We start from the raw sequence: 19,287 nt of genomic DNA, 5'->3' as shown, positions 1-19,287 counted from the left end.
CCACCTATTCTGAGGAAACGCATGAATGGGGACCTTCCAGTTTCCATATTTGCTTGAAGGGAGAATGCAGAGAAAGGAGGGTCTCAGTCAGCTCTTATAACTGCTTTATTCTTGTTCTCTTGTGCTGTTTACAGTGTCTCCCAGAAAAGAAAACCCCCAGTTGGCAGGGAACGTGATGATCGACCTTCACTGAACCAGCAGTAACCACCAGGAGAATCCAGGGGTGGGAGGGAGAGACAAGGACCTGAGACAGAAGGACTGTGCTAGTGTGCCCATTTTCTGATCTCCAGTTGCTCAAATGGGAATAAAAGAAGGAATATTAAATGATCGTCTATGGGACAGAGAACTTCGGAGATCTGGGCATGATCAGAAGGAGGGCAGGACGAAAGCCCAATTTTAAGCATCTTGTTCGGCTATCACTGGGAGACTCCGTGTGGGAAAGGGTGCAGTGCTAAGAGGGTGGAGGGTGCTGGGAAAGGGCCCCAACTGTGATCAGGGAGGAGGGACCAAGGGCTCTTCTGGATGGCAAAGATAGGCAGAGCGAAGGGCTGGGGCGCTCATTCTGTCCAGTCCTTCTTAATGGACAGGTTCCACTCCCAGGTGAGGTGGTCATGCTTATCATCATCGGTGAAGAAGGACTTGTTGTGGTAAGTGCCTCGGGCCAGCATGCCCTTGGGGGCCTCCTCAATTGGAGTCAGAAACTCATATTCCTCTGGCCGAGGCCCGTAGCTGCCCACCATGAACGTTGCTTTATCCACTGGGAAAAAAGAAAAGTTCATTAGGGTGAGAGCCTGTTAGATGGAAACACTGCATGTGACAATTTGGAGCAGAGCTCACTGTGATCAAAGCCAAGAGTAATAGTTTCCAAGCCTGGCTAAATATCAGATTTACCTGGAGCAACTTTTTTTTTTTCCTTAAAAACATTTTTTAAAGTTGGAATCTCTTCATAATGTAGTATACTTTGACCCACTCTCAACCTATGGTTAGTACTATTGTGAGTCCCAAGAATCAGTGTCTTTAACTCTGAGATTTAGGAAAGCTGAGGAATTAGTGCCCTAAATCAATGAGGATCAAGACTCTATGAAGATATAGCAGATTATATCATAAAAAACAAACAAACAAACAAAAAGAATTCCAGGTACTCCAAAGGTACACACTTCCAGTTACAAGATAAGTAAGTCCAGGGGATCTTCTCAACCCAGGAATCGAACTTGGGTGTCCTGTATTGCAGGCAGATTCTTTACCAACTGAGCCAGGGAAGCCCTAAAGTACAGTGCGGTGACCATAGTTCACAATACTATGTTGTGTATTTGAAAGCTGCAGAGAGAGTTGATCTTAAAAGTTCTCATCACAAGAAAAAAAACTGAAACTGTGTGGTGATGGGGGTTAATTAGACTAATCACGGTAATTATTTTACAATATGTACAGGTACAGGTCATTATGTTGTATACCTAAAACTAACACTATGTTATATGCCAATTATATCTCAATTAAAAAAACCCTGAAACTAATTGAGACCAGAGTTCTGATCTCAGCCCTGCTACTATCTACGTTTCGGGGATTCAGTTTCTTTTCTATATAATACACCTTGAGGATCTTCTATCTACAAACTATCATTCTGTGGATAGTTGCAAGAGATAAGGTAACAGCTGGTGATCAGAATGAACAGAAATCATGGATGGAATAATTAGATGAAATGGGAAAACCAATAATTTTTTTTTTTTTTTTATAGTGGTGAACTGAAACAGATGGTAAAAATAGCCAACCAGAGTTATTAAAAGGTAAGCAACTGGGATATATATTAAGAATAATAAGGACTAGAAAGTTTAAGTAAAGGTAGGTGGGCAGGCAGGCAGGTGATGTTTAAATTGGCTGTTATTTTGAATAAGTTTGGAGGAATAGCTGCAGACATTCTTGACAACCTTTTGCCCAAGTGATACATCAGAGTCTTTACACCCAAAGGAAAATAGGAAACTGAACTATGTTTTCGTGAGACTAGGTATTGGAAGAGCAAGGACGATCTTTAAGGTTAACTATCTTCTGTGGGATTTGAGTCATTAAGTGGGTCTTTGCTGCTACTGCTAAGTCGCTTCAGTCGTGTCCGACTCTGTGTGACCCCATAGACGGCAGCCCACTAGGCTCCTCTGTCCCTGGGATTCTCCAGGCAAGAACACTGGAGTGGGTTTCCATTTCCATCTCCAATGCATGAAAGTGAAAAGTGAAAGTGAAGTCGCTTAGTCGTGCTCCATGCTAACTGATCATTGTCTTCCTTAGTCCTCTTTGATGGATTTGGTGAAACTGACCTATGCATTACTGATTCACCCCTCTAGGGGACGCTGTTTCACACCAGTAGGTTAACGAAACGTTTAAAGTGCTTTCATCCGCCTTCCACCTTTCATTTTTCTCTGCTCTTATTAACAGAACCCAACTGAACATGCACCGTTTAGGTGCAGCTTGTCAAGGAAACTGTAGATTAAATAATGTGATATTATTTGTTTTAGTTACAAAGTGAAAGTGAAGTCACTCAGTCCTGTCTGACTCTTTGCAACCCCATGGACTGTAGCCTACCAGGCTCCTCCGTCCATGGGATTTTCCAGGCAAGAGTACTGGAGTGGGGTGCCATTGCCTTCTCCAGGGGGTCTTCCTACACAGGGATCGAACCTGGGTCTCCTGCATTGTAGGCAGACGCTTCACCATCTGAGCCGCTTTTCTCAGTTCTAGAAAGAGTTCCCCCCGGCCCCCCCTATTCTTTGGCCAGGAAATTGAGCACCGCAGCCCACCCCTCCGCTGGCACCTGCCTATCATATGCTACTAGCACCTCCCATTTGGGTAGGTCTTTCCTCTCGGATTTCTCTGACACTCAGGTTTTTTTGGAGAAGGAAATGGCAACCCACTCCAGTGTTCTTGCCTGGAGACTCCCAGGGATGGGGGAGCCTGGTGGGCTGCCGCCTATGGGGTCACACAGAGTCGGACACAACTGAAGCGACTTAGCAGCAGCAGCAGCAGCAGTTTTTTTACTTGTGAACTGCTTTTTTAAAAAATTCAAGAGTACATTTATGTACTTGAATTCAAACTTGGTTGTGTTTGCTTGCGTGCTATGTTGCTTAGGTCGTGTCCGACTCTTTGCGACCCTATGGACTGTAGCCCTCCAGGCTCCTCTGTCCATGGGATTCTCCAGGCAAGAATATTGGAGTCGGTTGCCATGCCTTCCTCCGGAGGATCTAACCGAGCCAGGTATCGAATTCTTATTCTTCCCCTTTATAAGTAATAAAATTGGATTTCCGAAGCAGAATGCTGAAGGTCGGTGGCTGACCCAGTCTTAACTAGGTTTCTGTTAACATGGAAGTAAGTAGGTGCGTGGCTCTGCAAGGGTGAATGTCCACAGCTGTCATCAGATTCTTCAATGAATTTAGGACTAAACATCGCTAATAACCCGAAGTTTACGTGTCCCTGAGAAGCGGAGTTTGGTACAGTGGTAAGTGTGGATACTTTACCTTTCACCCCCGTCCGGTAGGTGTGTTGAACATACTTCAGTCCTGACACAATATCCTTGTTCACCTGTAGGTGGGAAGGAGCCATGTGATTCAGATTAAAGAGGGTCTTCAATTTTTCCTCATATTTCATGCTGATCTGACCTAACTGAGGCTTCTCTAAGGATGAAAGGACTGAAGATTTAGTTCAAAATAAGTTACTACCATCATGTAGCCTGGCGATGAGGCAGAGATTAAAGAAAGGAAGTCACAAGACTCAATGTTACCGAAGCTGGTTCCAATTGTTGAATACTATGATTTTTGGTGTGGGGGAGGAGATGGTTAATTAAAACAGTCTCAGTATTCTACATTACGTCTCTCCTTCCTCCATGGCCCAGAGAAGGGTCTTGAGCTCCTTCTCCCTGAAGACTGTCCATAAGGCCTTTCTTGTTTTTAGGTTACAAAGGCATTAATGGAAACTATTATGTAAATATCTGAAAACCCTAATCTCAGAAATGATCCACCAAACATATGAAGAACAAACAGGGAGAAAAGTCGTAATGGACAGTAGGACCTAGAAGATGATTTTGCTTGTAACATAACTGTGATTGGAGTCTAGAGATGAGATGAGTCACAGGAAAACACCCCCCTCGGATGAAAATAATGGGTGAAATCCATTTGCCTCTGGCATATAGTTTGGATGGCTGTCGTTCTCAGATGTTGTCTGGAATCTTGCCACTTTCCCAAGCCTTTCAAAGAAAATTTACTAAAGTGGAATGAAAATATAGACAGCTCGAGCACTTTATTTTTCCATGATTCATTCTACCTAGGGCTGAACCGGTCTGTTAATTTTATACCATGGTCATGTTTATACAAGCAAATTAAAGTGGGCACAACCCCATTAGCTGGATGGCTTGGTTAATTGTTCACCCATGTAAGAATGAAAGAGTATTGTTTCTCTTTGACAATAACCAGGGCTCTGTTTTTATTTTGGACAGAACAATTAGAGCAGTCTCTCAGTGATACATTTTGTTTTGTTGGCAATGGGGTAGTGTAGCCATGAATACTTCTTGCTTAGGTTTGGAACAGTCGGTCAGCAAAACCTGTAGCATAAAGCTATTGAAAGCAGACAGAAGGAAAACAGCTTCATTGAAGAAAGAGTGATAAAATGAAACCCGAACTTTCTAACTCTTCTAACTTCTGCATGTGACTCATAGATATAGGAAAAAAACCCACATCCTTCTAGAAGCCTTTAAGCTGGTCTCCTGGGCATAGTAGAAGATGTGGTCTGGTGGGTAAAAGACCAAAAAAAGACGGAAATGGTGGTGGAGTGGTAATAAGGACTTCAAAAAAGAAAAACTCCTGTTTTTCTACTGCTCCACAGATCATCCATTTAATATAAACATGGTTGAGATGGACAAAAGGAAAGTGTGAATATTCCTTGTTATTCCCTGCCTCTGCCTGCCCACCCTTCCCGATTGTCTTCCACCCCATGAGGAAGAAGCTTTGGGAACTAAAACCGAGAGCCCAGATTTAGGGAGAAATAGAAATTAACAAACATATGCCAATGTGATAATGTAAGAAATTTGATTTTTTTTCTTCTTCTGATTACAGGAAGAATTGAAACTTTATACAAACATACAGGGCCATATACTTACTTTGAAGTTAATTTTGACTCTATATTCAACACCTTCCTTTAGGACAAAGGTTTCTTTTTTAAGGGCTTCCAGATCCCCTGTAGAAGTGAATTTTAAAAGAGTTAATTCTCGCTGAAAGGACATTCACAAGGAGATGAATGAAGTTGAAGCTCCTGAGCCATTTTCTGGACTCCTCAGGGCAACACGGTCCCTATGGTCCTCAGGTCAAAGAATGTTTGAGATTACTCGCTGCACAAATACACATTTGGAATTCCTGAAATCTTATAGCCGATATGAAAGAAACATGATAGAGCTTTCCCTCCAAGTTTGACTGCAACCTTAAGAATACGCAAGACTTTATGCTTAAAGACTCTGCCCCCAGTCCTCAAATATATAGGAGAAAAATATTATGTAAGAATGCCAGCTATTTGTTTTTGTAGATTTGTTAACGTGTGTTGTGTTTTCTAAGCTTTAGAAAATGTGCTTGTTTGGTTCCTTTTTATCATTCTAAAAAATATATAAAATTAAAAAATTTTAAAAATAGATTTTTGTACTTAATTTTGCTTTTGCATTTGCAATTTCATACTTTTTTTTTTTCTTAAGGAAAAGAAAGCTTATCACTTAAGTTCTAAAGGCTTCAGGCTCCATAAAACCAGGATCTGCCCTCTAATTCCTGTACCTTGGTTAGAGAGGTGGTCTTTGTTCCTTTCCCAAAGTGATCCTGTATAATTTGACATTTGGGGTGACTGTGTGTGTGTGTTTTGCACAGTTTTGTGCAGATGCTTCATGCATATAGCTGGCACCAGCCTCCTCTGTATACATCTAGGATTCACTTCAGTAGCTTTTTTTTCGCTGATAGAAAACCAAGCTTATTTTGTTGCTGGGAAAAAGGGACAGGGACCAAGTTTTCCCTGCAGGATCGATGATTGAGCCTTTCCGAACAGAGCAGGTTTCCTTAGTACTACTTCAGACCTTATCTTGCAAAATGACAGTTGTACCTGTTAACTTTACACAATTTCTCACAGGAAGAGGTCTGAGGCCCGGTGAGAGAGAGAGAGAATTTCTTTCTGAGAGATGCTAGAACGTGGGGGTAGTTGAATGTGGGACTCTGCTCTAATGATTTCAGTTGAACAGGAAGTGTGTCTTTTCAGCCTCCAATTTCCTCCCTCTGACAAAAAGCCCATATAAGGTAAAGAGTGGTTGTCTTATGAGAGGGGAACTACCTTGCTCCTAAGCTTGCTGTTCTAGAGGCATGCTCTGTTCTGTCTCATGAGTCTATTTTATGAATCTGGTAATAATAATTATTATTATTTTTTTCACTAAAGACCTGCCTTTGATGTCCCCAACCCCTGGCTCGGTGGCCCTTTCCTCATTTCTCCCAGTGGCCTACTTTCCCCCAAATCAGCCACCTTTCCAGTCTCTCATCATCTCCTCCAGACCTAAGTTTCAGGAAAGGATTTGATCTTGGCAGCAATAAAGTGAAAGAAAATAACATGTTAAGTTGTACATCTTTAGTGAGGGAAGTTGCTTCTTTCAAAGAATCAGAGTTTTAAGCTAAAAAGGTACTGCATATTTCACAATGGAATTCCTAGCATTAATCAGGAGGTCTTAGATTTCTTCTTGCCTTCAGGTAAGTTCTGTAGCTGACACAGGATCAATATTTTCTCTGATCTTTATATTGTATGTGTGTGTGTTTGTGTATGTGTGTGTGTGCACTCAGTTATGTCTGATTCCTTGTGATTCCATGGACTGTAGCCTGCCAGGCTCCTCTGTCCATGGGATTTCCCAGGCAAGAGTACTGGAGTGGGTTGCCATTTCCTTCTCCGGGGGATCTTCCCAAGCCAAAGATCAAACCCAAGTCTCCTGTGTCTCCTGCATTGGCAGGTGGATTCTTGACCACTGTGCCACTTGGGAAGCTGTTTACTTTACTAGGTTTTTTTTTTTTTGGCTGGGACAAGGGACAAAAACCATGCCCTTGTCCTCATGATGACATGAGGTCCCCACCAAACAGAAGAGCTGTGATCACTTACCAGTGAGGTCCATGGTGATTGGTCCTGGGGCACTTTCACAAACAAGGGTCAGGCGGGTGACAGTGACATTGGGGGCTGTTGGGTCTGCAGAAATTATAAGGCACTGTGAGCACAGAGAAGAGGTATATACATACAGGGTGTGTGTGTATACATTTCAAGTAGGAAAGAGAGAAGATGAAAAAGAAAAATGGATCTCTGTCTCTAGAGGAGAAATAAAGATGGAAGTGGCAGATTCACCAGGCTTGGTCTTAGTGACCTTGGACCTTCCTGTGAAGCTATTTCTGCTTCAGGTACTTGTAAGTGTGTTAGTTGCTCAGTCGTGCCCAACTCTTTGTGACCCCATGGACTGCAGCCCACTAGGCTCCTCTGTCCATGAGATTTTCCAGGCAAGGATACTGGAGGGGGGTTGCCATTTCCTTCTCCAGGGGATCTTCCCAACCCAGGGATCGAACCCAGGTACTTGTAGGCCCACCTTATTCATCAATAGCAAACATTTCCAGAGTGGCTAGGGGGAAGGTACTCTGCTGGTTGGGCAGGGTGCATCCATATATTTGGACCATGTCTGACTCTGCCATTGTGTATTGGAAATGATGGATGTTAGGTAAGGAGTGAGAAGGAGAAAAAGAGAACGTGAGAGACCATGGAGAGAATCCAATTCTGAGTAATAGTCTGAAACTCCTAAATCCTTCCTATGTGTTATTTTTGTCTATTTCAAGGCAACGTACCCTTTATCTCCAAAGAAAACTTAATCATCCATCTATAACTTGGTTTGGCACATGGAGACTGCAGCTCACTCCCTTAACCTTAGAAGCACTTGGGAAACTCTTCTTTGCACCTGCTCCTGAGTAGCTCAAATGTCTGCCTTCTCTGTGCCCCTCGACCTGCCCCACTCTGTCTCCTCACATACACATACCTGCTACCACAGGACCGTCCCCCAGGAGCGTTTTCTTGTACTTAGTTAGACTTTCATCATCTTTGTCCATCTCCTGCAGCTCCTTCAGGGACTTCTGTGGGGGGGGCTTGTAGTTGAGCTTGCCATCCAGCTCATCGTCATCCTCTTCCACGTGTGGTTCTGGGGCCTTTTCAGTCATTTTGATCTAGAGGGAGACAGAAAGAAAGACAGTGAGGATCTATTGGCCAAAAGTCCGTGGATATGAGCTATGCTTGAGGGGCTGCTCTTAGTCTTGTCGTTGTTTAGTCACTAAGTCCTGTCCCACTCTTTGCGATCCCATGGACTATAGCCTGCCAGGCTCCTCTGTCCATGGGATTTCTCAGACAAGAATACTGGAGTGGGTTGCCATTTCCTTCTCCAGGGGATCTTCCTGGCCCAGGGATTGAACCCACATCTCCTGCACTGGCAGATGGATTCTTTACCACTGAATCATCAGGAAAGCCCACTCTTAGTGCTATTTTTGCCCTAATAAACTTCTGTAATTGTCAATGATTTTCCAGAAGATTTCCCTCTGATTCAGCCTCATTCTATTTCACAAAATAAGAATATAACACATTCTAGGTTTTCCTTTGACATATCTGAATGTTTTCATACTGTGATGAATCCCTCCTATTCACTCAATGAAACTGACAGTAAGTAACTCACTTGTGAATACTATAAAACAAGTGAAGCAACACAGCACAAGCTATCCTGAACAATGAATGAACAGCCCCAGTTCAGAGAGTTATAGAAATGATCATAGTCCTACAAATCTAGCCAGTCTTGCAGGTGTCAAAGTGCTCAGCATGTATCAATACAATCCCAGTCATAATGGTGTCAAGTACTTGGTAAAGCAAGTTAGTTTTTCCCCATTCATTGCATCTTTCCCTGAACTCCTGCAAGAGCTCAAAAGCAAGTCATGAGAAGTTTTAGCCCCTGTGATATCTGCCTGAGTGTCCTCCCCCGGCTCCCAACATTGCTAATAATTCCCCAAGGCCAGCTAGTGGGTTTTGTTTCTCTCTCACTTTAAAAATTTATTTGGCTGCCCTGGGTCTTCATTGCATTATATGGGATTTAGTTCCCCAATCAGGGATCAAACTCAGGGCCCCTGCATTGGGAGCTCAGAGTCTTAGACACTGGACCACCAAAAAGTCTCTTGAATCTCCCGAAACACTTGAATACTTGTCATTTTATAAGTGCTCATTGATTGGGTTAATAGGTTCTATATCTAACGAGCTTCTGTTCTTTTGAAATAACACAAAATAATAAAGGATTCCAACTTCTAGACAAATTGCAACTGTCTCTTTAGTACCCTTCTGTCCATCTCCACTTCTCCTTTAGTACCTCCTTCCCTTCTCCAGATCTCCTGTGACCTTATGCTCTCAGACCTTACCTGGGCATACCCTATTTTCTTCCTTCATCATCTACATTTACTTGTTTTATGTTAAAACATCAAGGGAAGATCTAATACAATTATTTACACTTAAATGTTAATGACTGATTGTAAATTTTAAAATTATTTTTCTTAAAGCAGGTATAGTCAGAGCTTTTCAGAGTTGAAATGAACCTTGGAGGTGATATAGTCCAAAAACTTGCTAGTCACTCAGTCGTGTCCAACTCTTTGTGACCCCACGGACCGTAGCCCACCAGGCTCCTCTGTCCATGGAATTCTTCAGGCTGTAATACTGGAGTGGGTAGCCATTCTCTTCCCCTTGTTTTATCACTGAGAAACTCGAAACCCAGAGCTTAAGAGAATTGCCCAAGTTCATGTATCTCAATGAGATACCCTGTCCTAATAAAGAGGAAGGAATCTCTAGGAAGAATTTCAGGCCTGGGGTTGGCAGAAATGGAGCTATTTGGGGGAAACAAGGGAGATATTTAGACAAGGAGATAATTTCCTGGTTTCCTTTCATTCTGCTCCCAGGGTAACTCTTCCCTGCCTTGGGTAAAGGCTTTACTGTTCCGAAGTGGTAGAACTCTAAGACAATACTTATCACATCTCCTCTTGAGTGACCCTGCCAAGTTCTATAAGGTTCCTCTGAGAGTTTGAAGCTATCTGTGGCCAAAATCAGTTGTGGTTTCAAATTTAATGTTGCTATTATTGGCAATGGGAAGAAAAATAATTTGGAAGTGAAGCTAAACAAAAGCAATTTTAACAGGGGGAAAAAAAAAGGAAAGGAAAAAAAATGATATCTCTTGGCTCATCTATCTTCTTCCAGAAAAATAACAAGCTGAACACTATAAGCCTTGATCAACTCTGCAAACAGTATTGCATTGCCTGGGTCCACTTCCTGTGCAGGAAGGAAGCTTGTAGGCCTGTTGCTATGGCAACTCTTGCTTCTGCCGAAGAACCAGAACCACTCAGAGCTGAGTCTCTAGGGAACAGCACAATCAACAGAGTGACTAATTCAAGTCCTATTCCAAACAACACTCAGGGAAAGTGAATAAACTGGCTGGAAAAACGATGAAGGATGCAGTTGGTGGAGGTTGTAGGCTGTGGGTAGTTTAAGGACAACCATTAAGCCACAGATAAAGAACAACGCAGATGAGACTAATTAGATGAGACAGGTTCTCCTCTGGTGACACCCAGGAGCCTGACCAAATACCCAGGGTAGAGGTCACATAAAAAAACTGCAGACAGAGCATCAGCAAAGCTATCACCTTATGAGGACATCTCAGCACTGTAGAGAGGCCTTTCTGGAAAGTATTACTTGGTTCTCACAAGTCATGCGCTTAAAGTTTGACTACGAAAGGATGACACCACATCCAGGCACTAATTAGCTCAAGGTGATTTTAATAATCTGTAGGGAAATGACAACCCACTCTAGTATTCCTGCCTAGAAAAATTCCGTGGACAGAGGAACCTGGCAGGCTATAGTCCATGAGGTTGTAAAGAGTCGGACATGATTGAGTGACTGAGCGCACACACAGGGAATTGTAATTCTGTACCCTCAAATCTCAATTTTGAAAGGAGAGGGAAACAGAGACAGAGAGAAAGATCTAGTCTAGGACAGTATTTTCTAACTTTTGATAGTGTCATACTTGGCAACATAATTTATCTGTCATCTAGATCTTGATTTTTTAATTGGTAAATCAGAGACATGTCACTTTTAAATTTCCTTGATCCACTGCAAACAGATATAATAATTGCTCAATGAAAATGAGCCACACATTTATTTAAAGACATTGAAGAACAGAGAATAATGTGGGATTATGATATGAAATTGTGGCAGTCAAGAGGAGGAAAATGGGACCACATGAAAATAATTTGGTCTAATTATATAGCATAAGAAAAAGAGATATGAAGTCAGATGACTCCAAATCAGTTCACTCTGAAAAGCTGATTAGAAAAAAGAAAAAAAGATGAAAATGTCATAAAATGACAAAGAAAGGACTGGAAAGCACTTCTCAGGGAAAGCCCTTCTGAAAGCAAAATGAAGGTCACAAATATTTGATGAGCATCTAGCATTTACAAGACACTGTTCTTTAAGTTATTCTCCAAAGTGGAAAAAGTTGGGGGATGAGCAATCTATCCATACCAAAAATGCCCAGCTGGTTTGATTGGTGGTTCTTAATCTTTCTGGAGATTGCAAGTCTCTTTAAAAATCTAGTAAGAGTCATGGTCCTTATAAAAGGAGAAAAGCAAAAGCCCATGAAATTGTGCAAGCAGCACAGGGATTCGTGGAGCCCTGAAGTCCTTCATAGACTCTACTGGAGTCCATGATTAAGAACATGACCTTGAAACTATCACTTTTGGAAACAGTGAAGCAAAGCATTGAGTGTTAAGCATGGACTTCCCTGGTGGCTCAGATGGTAAAGCATCTGCCTACAATGCGGGAGACCCAGGTTTGATCCCTGGATTGGGAAAACCCTCTGGAGAAGGAAACAGCAACCCACTCCAGTACTCTTGGCTGGAAAATCCCATGGACAGAGGAACGTGGACAGACATTCCATGGGGTCGCCAAGAGTTGGACACAACTAAGTGACTTCACTTTCTTTTTCACTTTTTGCTTCTCTCTGAAGCCTGGCCCGACCAATGACACAACTCAGCCTCAAGCCAAGGATCAAGTCTGTGAACCTGAAACCCTGGACCTGCAGAGGCAGGAGGAGATACTGAGTAACGTCTGGATCTCAGGGAACATGACCATAGTCCAGCAGAAGAGCTGTGGTTTGGGAAGAGTTCTGGGTCGATCTACTTGATTTTGGATAATTATCCCCTCAATGAACTAGGCCTCATCATGCATGAGTTTTCATTCTGGCTTTGCTACTGACTAGCTATGACCCTGTGAGCAAATTTTCCAACCCCTGTGATCTTCCTTTCCTCATCTTGGGAGGTGACAGGTTAGGGGAGACCATCTCTAGGTGCTTCCTTTTCTAAGGTTGCTACCTGTAGTCAGGTGTCAGCTCAGTTGTCCTTCAGTTACCTTATTTCACCTGTATAAAAGGCTATCTGCCTCTGTTTTATTATTTCATATTGTTTATTTATGTGAATTCCCCAAAGAGTATGCATTTTCAATTTTACAATTCATTTCCGGGAAATTTCAGATTCTCCCAAAGCCCCAACTGGTTAATATATCTTGACAACAGTTTCCCAAGCTGTGTATGTATAGTGAACTACAAGTATCATTTTTCTCCTTTTAAAAATAGTTTAAAACTTTTTTGTTTGTGTTGTGTGTGTGTTTTGTTTGTTTTTCTTGTTGTTTGTTTGTTTTTTGGCTGCACCATGTGCCTTGCAGGATCTTAGTTTCCTGACCAGAAATTGAACCCTGGCCATGGCAGTGAAACCACAGAGTCCTAGCTACTGGACCACTGGGGAACTCCCTCATTTTTCTCTTTTTATCCTTCCATTTTGTAGGAATTTTAGGGAAATGCCAGGTTGCTCTCCAATTGCATCATCTAAAGAACAGCTTTTGTGTGTGTGTTGGAGTATAGCCAATTAACAATGTTGTGATGGTTTCAGGTGAACAGTGAAGGGACTCAGTCATACATATACATGTATCCATCCCACCCCAAACTCCACTCCCATCCAGGCTGCCACATAACATTGAGTAGAGTTCCCTGTGCTGTACAGTAGGTGTTTGTTGGTTATCCATTTTAGGAATAGCAGTGTGTACATGCCCATCCCAAACTCCTTAATTATTCCTTCCCCCCACTACCCACCACCCCCAAAACCATAAATTCATTCAGTAAGTCTGTGAAGAACATCTGGTTTTGTTATTGATAACAATAATTCTACCAGCTATCACGCGTAGCGCTAAACCCTGTCCCGAGGATTATCTCACTTAGTCCTCACCATAGCCTTAAGGATGGCTGTTATCATCATTCCCTTCTACAGATTAGGGAACCAAACTTGAAGTAAATAACTTGCCCGAGAAAGCATGCTGTGTAAGTGACAACATGAATATGAGCCCGGGGGGAGGTTTCTGACAGCAGGCTCTAAGCTCTGTCACTCCAGCTGTCTTTATTAAGAAGCAATAATGAAATTAGAGAGCTTATTGGTTATCTTGAGAATCTCCATGGGGGATGCTGCACAGGCAGAGGTGAGTGCTGCTTTGCAAAACTCTGCAGGGCAGCTTTAGCAAGTCAGGGAAGTGTCATCTAAAGAGAATTTCGGTGCAACTCTACCCCATGTCCCCTTGCGCAAGCTGCTAAACCTCTGCTCCAGTTTTGGCCTCTGCAGAGTGAAACGGTTGCCTTCAAAGATCTCTGAGGCTCCTTCATAATTCAGTGATTCTAAGGCTGTCCTTAATTTAAACAAGGTTGTAAACCAAGAAAGGGAAAGAGGAAGTGGATGTGAGGCTGGGGAGAACCCATATCATCAGCATAGAACATTCTAGATTGGGCTGTGCTCACCTCCCTCTGGGGCTTGTACCTTGTTCCACAAAGAGCAGGGCTGTGTCGCTTGTTTTCATGCTGTGTTTGATTACAGTTCTTTACACAGTAAAAGTGAAATGAAAGTGAAAGTGAAGTCGCTCAGTCGTGTCCAACTCTTTGCAACCCCGTGGACTGTAGCCCACCAGGCTCCCCCGTCCATGGGATTCTCCAGGCAAGAATACTGGAGTGGGTTGCCATTTCCTTCTCCAGGGGATCTTCCCGATCCAGGCATCGAACCCAGGTCTCCCGCATTGCGGGCAGACGCTTTAACCTCTGAGCCGCCTGGGAAGCCCTAACGTGAAATGGGGAATTATCAATTACATATTTAATAAGGCCCCAAAGCACATACGCTTTTCTTTTCTGTTTTCATGTGCTCACCTCTCTAGTTATCTTTATTTCCTGCTTCACAGATGCCTATACAGGTGAATTTTCACAGCGAACCCTCACACCCATGTTTACTGCTCAGTGAAATAGGGTCAAGCATTAGATGGGCTGAGGCAGGAACTTAATCCTCTCAGGCTCAATTAAAATGCCAAATTAAATTAGGGTGGGTATTCATGGCATGGGTATAACAGCACAAATCAGTGTTTTTGTTTAAAAATTCAGTGAAATTTCCAAGACACTGGAAGTGACATACACCTAAGAATTTACCAGTCTCAGGATGCAGCACACTCTTCTGGTTCATAACGCAGTTCTGAATAAGTGGAAGGCAAAGACAAGGTAAAACTCTTGAATTTAGATGAAACAAACCACCTGGTTAATTCATAAAACAATGACCCTTTGTTGTGTCTCTTGGGATTTGAGCACTGAGTCAGATAGACTAGAGATTCAAAATGTGTGTCCATGATTGACGTTCCAGGATGTAAGGGTGTTATTAGCCTCACTGAGCCTGAGTTTTTTTTTACCAGTAAAGTGGGAATCATAAGCTTTTCTGATGGAGTTGAAGAGTTAGAGAAGACGTGAAAAGTTCTAGGACTATTCTGGCCAACAGTAGATGTTCAATTACCCTCTGTTCCCTTCTTCTCCTCGCTTCTTCATGATACTCTGTGTTTGCTGGTTTCAGCTTCATCGAGGTACCTGACTGCCAGACACCAAGGCTTTCTTTGGGCTCTGCCATGTTGACAAAGTCCTCTCCTTCCTCCTTAAAAATAGATTTGGTTTCTTTGAGGAGCATGGAAGAGACAAGAGGTTCTGGGAACTGCCAGGATTGTTTAGGAACTGAATCAGCCTGTAAAATGCAATCGTCACTATTCTAGTTCTTTAAAGAGCAATTTAATTTTAGATTCTATTTATTGCTCCCTTTCCTAAGTGAAGCCAGAGGTCATTCTGGGACTGATGGGAAATGATAGGAGACACAGGCACAGCAAATAGAGAGATTGTCCTTTGGCTCTTGAGGAAAGCACAGTGGAGACTTAACTCAAGCCCCGAAATTGCCTAATCACACAACCTGATGCACCGGCCAGGAGGATTAGACAGAAGAGGTAGAGTTGAGGGAGGAATAGAAAGAAATGGGGAAGTGCCAGAAGTAGGGGGTTTCCAGCAGAGAAGTACCTATGTGAGCATCAGCATTCTATGTCACCCAGTCATCTTTACTTCCTGATGTCTAGGATATGCCCACTTTCCCCAAACTGGAGGTCATTGGTCTACAGCAGGTCATGGTGAGCTGGACTGTCTCTGAAGGACCACAGACGTTTCGGAGCCAGTCGAGGAGGATTTGGGTCTGCTCTGCTGCCTGGTGATTTGGCTTCACTGGGGAATCTAACTTTAACCCCTGGGACACAGCACGCTGTCTCGGTTCTAAATTCCTTTCTGGTGTGTCACTATTCCCAAATGACCCAGAGGAATTGATGCTTCCAATTGGGAGCTGCTCTCTACTGCCTCCACCCCACCAAGAGCAACTGCAACTGCAGAGCCGGAAGACAGCAACCAATCCAGTGCCTGAGAGGACAGTGTCCTCTTACATGCATTAAACATTAAGATCAAGCCAGAGGTGGGGTACAGATTCTTAGAAGCAGAATTCTTTAGTGATTCCCTTGAAGTAATTATTTCCCAAGATATAATACGTTATTCCTCCCTGGGCATTCATAGTACGGTTGGTCCTCTCTTGATACCAAGAGCACGGGACTTGCAGCATCCATGGATTTTGGTATCAAGGAGGATGGGTGTGATCCTAGAACCAATGCCCCATGGACACCTAGATTTATATGCAAAAGGAGAGAGAACTCAGTGGATGCATTCAGCTTTTCTGAGTGTCTACTATGTAAAGTCACAGTTCTAGGTGCTTTCATGAATACTCATTTTAAATAATCTGCAAAGAAAATTGCATAAAGGCAGCCATTATTGGGCAAAAGATTACACTGCAATTAGTCCACTCACAGAGGTTTTAAATTAAACATGAAAAATTATGGCTCAGATGGTAAAGAATCCACCTGCAATACAGGAGACCAGGATTCCATCCCTGGGTTAGGAAGATCGCCTGGAGAAGGTAAGGGCAACCCACTCTAGTATTCTTGCCTGGAGAATCCCACGGACAGAGGAGCCTGGCAGGCTACAGTCCATGGGGTCACAAGGAGTCAGACACAACTGAGCAACTGACACTTTTCCAAAGACAATTTTTATAAGCACACATGGTGAATAGTAACTCTTCTAAGAAAACCCAAGCGAGACCAGAATGTGGAAACCACTAGGGAGGGACTCAGTAATTCTTTATTAAGTGGATAAGTATTGAAGTTTCAAAAGGAACACGAGACCCATCTGTGGGGGGTGCCAGTATGGACTCTAATACAAGATCTGGGGTGACAATAATACTAACCCAGAACAAAGATGCTCAGAATGGGGGCTTAAAGAACATTTCTGCCATGGTGCATTTCCTAAAATGTTCTTCTGAGGCAGCATAGCTACTGATTGTTTTTTGCATCAGTGTGTGACTTCAGTAAAGTCATTGCATACTTCTGAGCCTTCTTGTCCTCTCAGTGTCCTCATGGGATTCAGTTTTATACGTTTCTCACACCAGATCTGACACACAGAAGGCCCTCCATATAAGCTGGTTCTCTTTATCTTCTTAACTTTTACTGCCCCCCACCCCCACTCCTCAGGGTGTCTCTCTATCGGCCTGCTGAAGTTGGAATCTATTGTGCTCCCATGAATTGGCCAAGGCCCTCATGTTCCCATCAGACTGACCTAGCTATTTTGAGCTTCCACTGAAAACAGAACCTGCTCATTGCTCAGAGCATACTGCCTGAGGGACAAGCTCATGTTCTCCCAAATAACAGAGGACCATAGTCCAGTGCCTGGAGGTTGTTGGCCTTTGTTCAGCTATAACCTGCTTATTCTTCATGGGCTGTATCTGTGTAGTATGGGTGGTGAATGAACTTTTATTTCAGAATTGCACACATATCAGGAAAGAATAAAACGATCTTACTGTGCTTGTGTCATATCTAGTTATGGGAGGGGCCTTTTCTTATAAATGTAATGAAATCCAGCAATGGCGAAGATAAATGGCAACTGCCTATGACTGAACTTCCTGGATGCCAGCACAGACCTCTTGACTTCCCTTGCTTGAGCATCCAATATGCTAACTCTGAATCCAGTGTTTCTTGGTCTCTCCATGAAGATACAACCATGGGACCTCCAAGTCAAGGCATCTACCTTCCCCTACCTTGAACAGAACACCTCAGAGTTTATCTGACTTATACCACAAATTACCCTAGGTCCAGAGTTTAACCCACTCCAGTATGCTTGCCTGAGAAATGCCAGGGACAGAGGAGCCCAATGTGCTCTGAGGTCACAAAAAGAGCCCGATATGACTTAGCAACTAAACAAAAAACCAGAGTTGAAGTACAGACCATGTTTGTAACATGTGCTACCTGGAACATCCTTTAAAAGAGAAGAAAGTATTTCAGGTCACACCTAAAGCACTTCTCATGACTGCCAAAACCAGACCACAACATTTGGAAGGCCCACTGACTAGGTGTCCTAGCTGAGCCTACTTGAATTTTACTAGAATGCCTCTCTTAATAAGGGGCTTCCCTGATGGCTCAGCAGCTAAAGAATCCACACGCAATGAAGGAGACAGGAGATGCAGGGTTCAATCTGGGTTGGGAAGATCCCCTGGAAGAAGAAATGGCAACCCATTCCAGTATTCTTGCCTGAAAAACCCCTGGACAGAGAAGCCTGTCAGGCTACAGTCCATGGGATCTCAAAGAGTCAGATAGAGCATGCCAGCAAAGAGCAACCAAGCGTGCATTTCTCAATAAATTGTTGGGTGTCTTCTGGGTTTCCTTTTAGCCCTCTCAGATGTAAAGAGCTGGTCTTGGCAATGGCAGCAGTTATCTTTCTGCCCACCTCACTGGCTTTTGCTAGTGGTAGAAATGTCATCTCGGTAGACTGATGAATCAATAGCCATGCGTTCTGCTATGCTCTCCACTGGGTTGTTAAATCTCATTGGACCCCAGGGGGGGCTTTCATTATATATTTCCTTTATGTGCCCAGAAAATTCTTTCCGTGGAGAACAGTTTCATGTTTTTTTTTTTTTTTCCTTTTCAACCCATCTCTTTAAGTCTGCTTAAAAACAGGAAACCACACATCTCCACCCCAGCACCAACCAACTTACCATGCACCAGCTTGGTTCGTAACAGCTTGGTTCTACAGTCTTTTTGCTTCTGAGGTTGGCCAGATGCCGGCTTCGACCTTGTAGGAACCCGGCCAGGCACTGCCGGCGGGTGCCCTTGGAATCCTTCTCCAGGACATGAAGGATGGGTCTCCTGGGCAGGCGTGCACGCCCTCCCTCATAGACCAGCCTCCCCTGAGTCACTGTTGCCATTCCCTGCCCAGACTTCCCCTTCTCTGCAGCCTCCTTAATAACTTTCTTATCATGGTTTATTTTAAAGAGGAACAACCCCTCTTAAAATAAATAAACTGTACAGGCGGTAGCCAGGTTTAGAAATTTCTTGCATTTGTCTGTGCTCACCTGCAGCCTTCCCCACCCCGAAGGGATCTCAACTTACTGTCAGTGGTCCACGTCTCCGTCCTGGGTGCCTCTGCCTCTCAAGCCTGACTTCTGAGTACTGGCAGTTAGAACAGGAAGGAAGTTGTGAGAAAAAAAAAAAAAATGTTTTAAACCTACTCAAAGAGGAAACCCTGGGCTGTCTCAAATCCTGTTCCTTCAAGCTGCGTATCTCTTGATCAGCCAACTCTGAGCAGCACTCTTGATGATTCATGGTGCAGGCTACAGCATGACCACCCAGGTGAACACACAGCTGCCTGAGGGTTCAGACAAGGGTCTGCAGCCTATCATTGTGAGTGCTGTGAATAATTGTATGGCTGCACCTAAAAATCAAGCCATT

At 43.3% G+C, this 19,287-nt stretch overlaps 1 protein-coding gene across 2 annotated transcripts; it reads right to left on the bottom strand.

Annotated features, from left to right (window-relative positions):
- Positions 1-87: 87 nt before the first annotated feature.
- Positions 88-19,010, bottom strand: ARHGDIB (Rho GDP dissociation inhibitor beta). 2 transcript variants are annotated; one of them, XM_005206973.2, is made up of 6 exons: positions 18,555-19,010; positions 8,051-8,234; positions 7,138-7,221; positions 5,129-5,205; positions 3,495-3,558; positions 88-757 (listed from the first exon to the last, which is right to left on the bottom strand). In XM_005206973.2, exons 1-6 carry the CDS (start codon positions 18,762-18,764, stop codon positions 558-560), a joined length of 819 nt encoding a protein of 272 aa, XP_005207030.1. In that variant the 5' UTR covers positions 18,765-19,010; the 3' UTR covers positions 88-557. The 2 variants fall into 2 exon arrangements, with proteins under 2 accessions (XP_005207030.1, NP_786991.1); NM_175797.2 differs by having other exon boundaries at positions 89-757; positions 18,949-18,981.
- Between the last annotated feature and the right edge of the window lie 277 nt (positions 19,011-19,287).

Source organism: Bos taurus, chromosome 5 (assembly GCF_002263795.3).
Source record: "Bos taurus isolate L1 Dominette 01449 registration number 42190680 breed Hereford chromosome 5, ARS-UCD2.0, whole genome shotgun sequence".
NCBI classification, from domain to species: domain Eukaryota; kingdom Metazoa; phylum Chordata; class Mammalia; order Artiodactyla; family Bovidae; genus Bos; species Bos taurus.
This window is presented reverse-complemented; position numbering and strand designations above follow the sequence as displayed.

Excerpts from the sequence above, each read along its gene's own strand:
- ARHGDIB (XM_005206973.2), bottom strand. The coding sequence starts at position 18,764 with ATGGCAACAGTGACTCAGGGGAGGCTGGTCTATGAGGGAGGGCGTGCA. Across the intron at positions 5,206-7,137 it reads AATCACCATGGACCTCACTG|GGGATCTGGAAGCCCTTAAA; the intron begins GTAAGTGATCAC and ends TCACTTCTACAG. Across the intron at positions 758-3,494 it reads CTACCGGACGGGGGTGAAAG|TGGATAAAGCAACGTTCATG; the intron begins GTAAAGTATCCA and ends CTTTTTTCCCAG.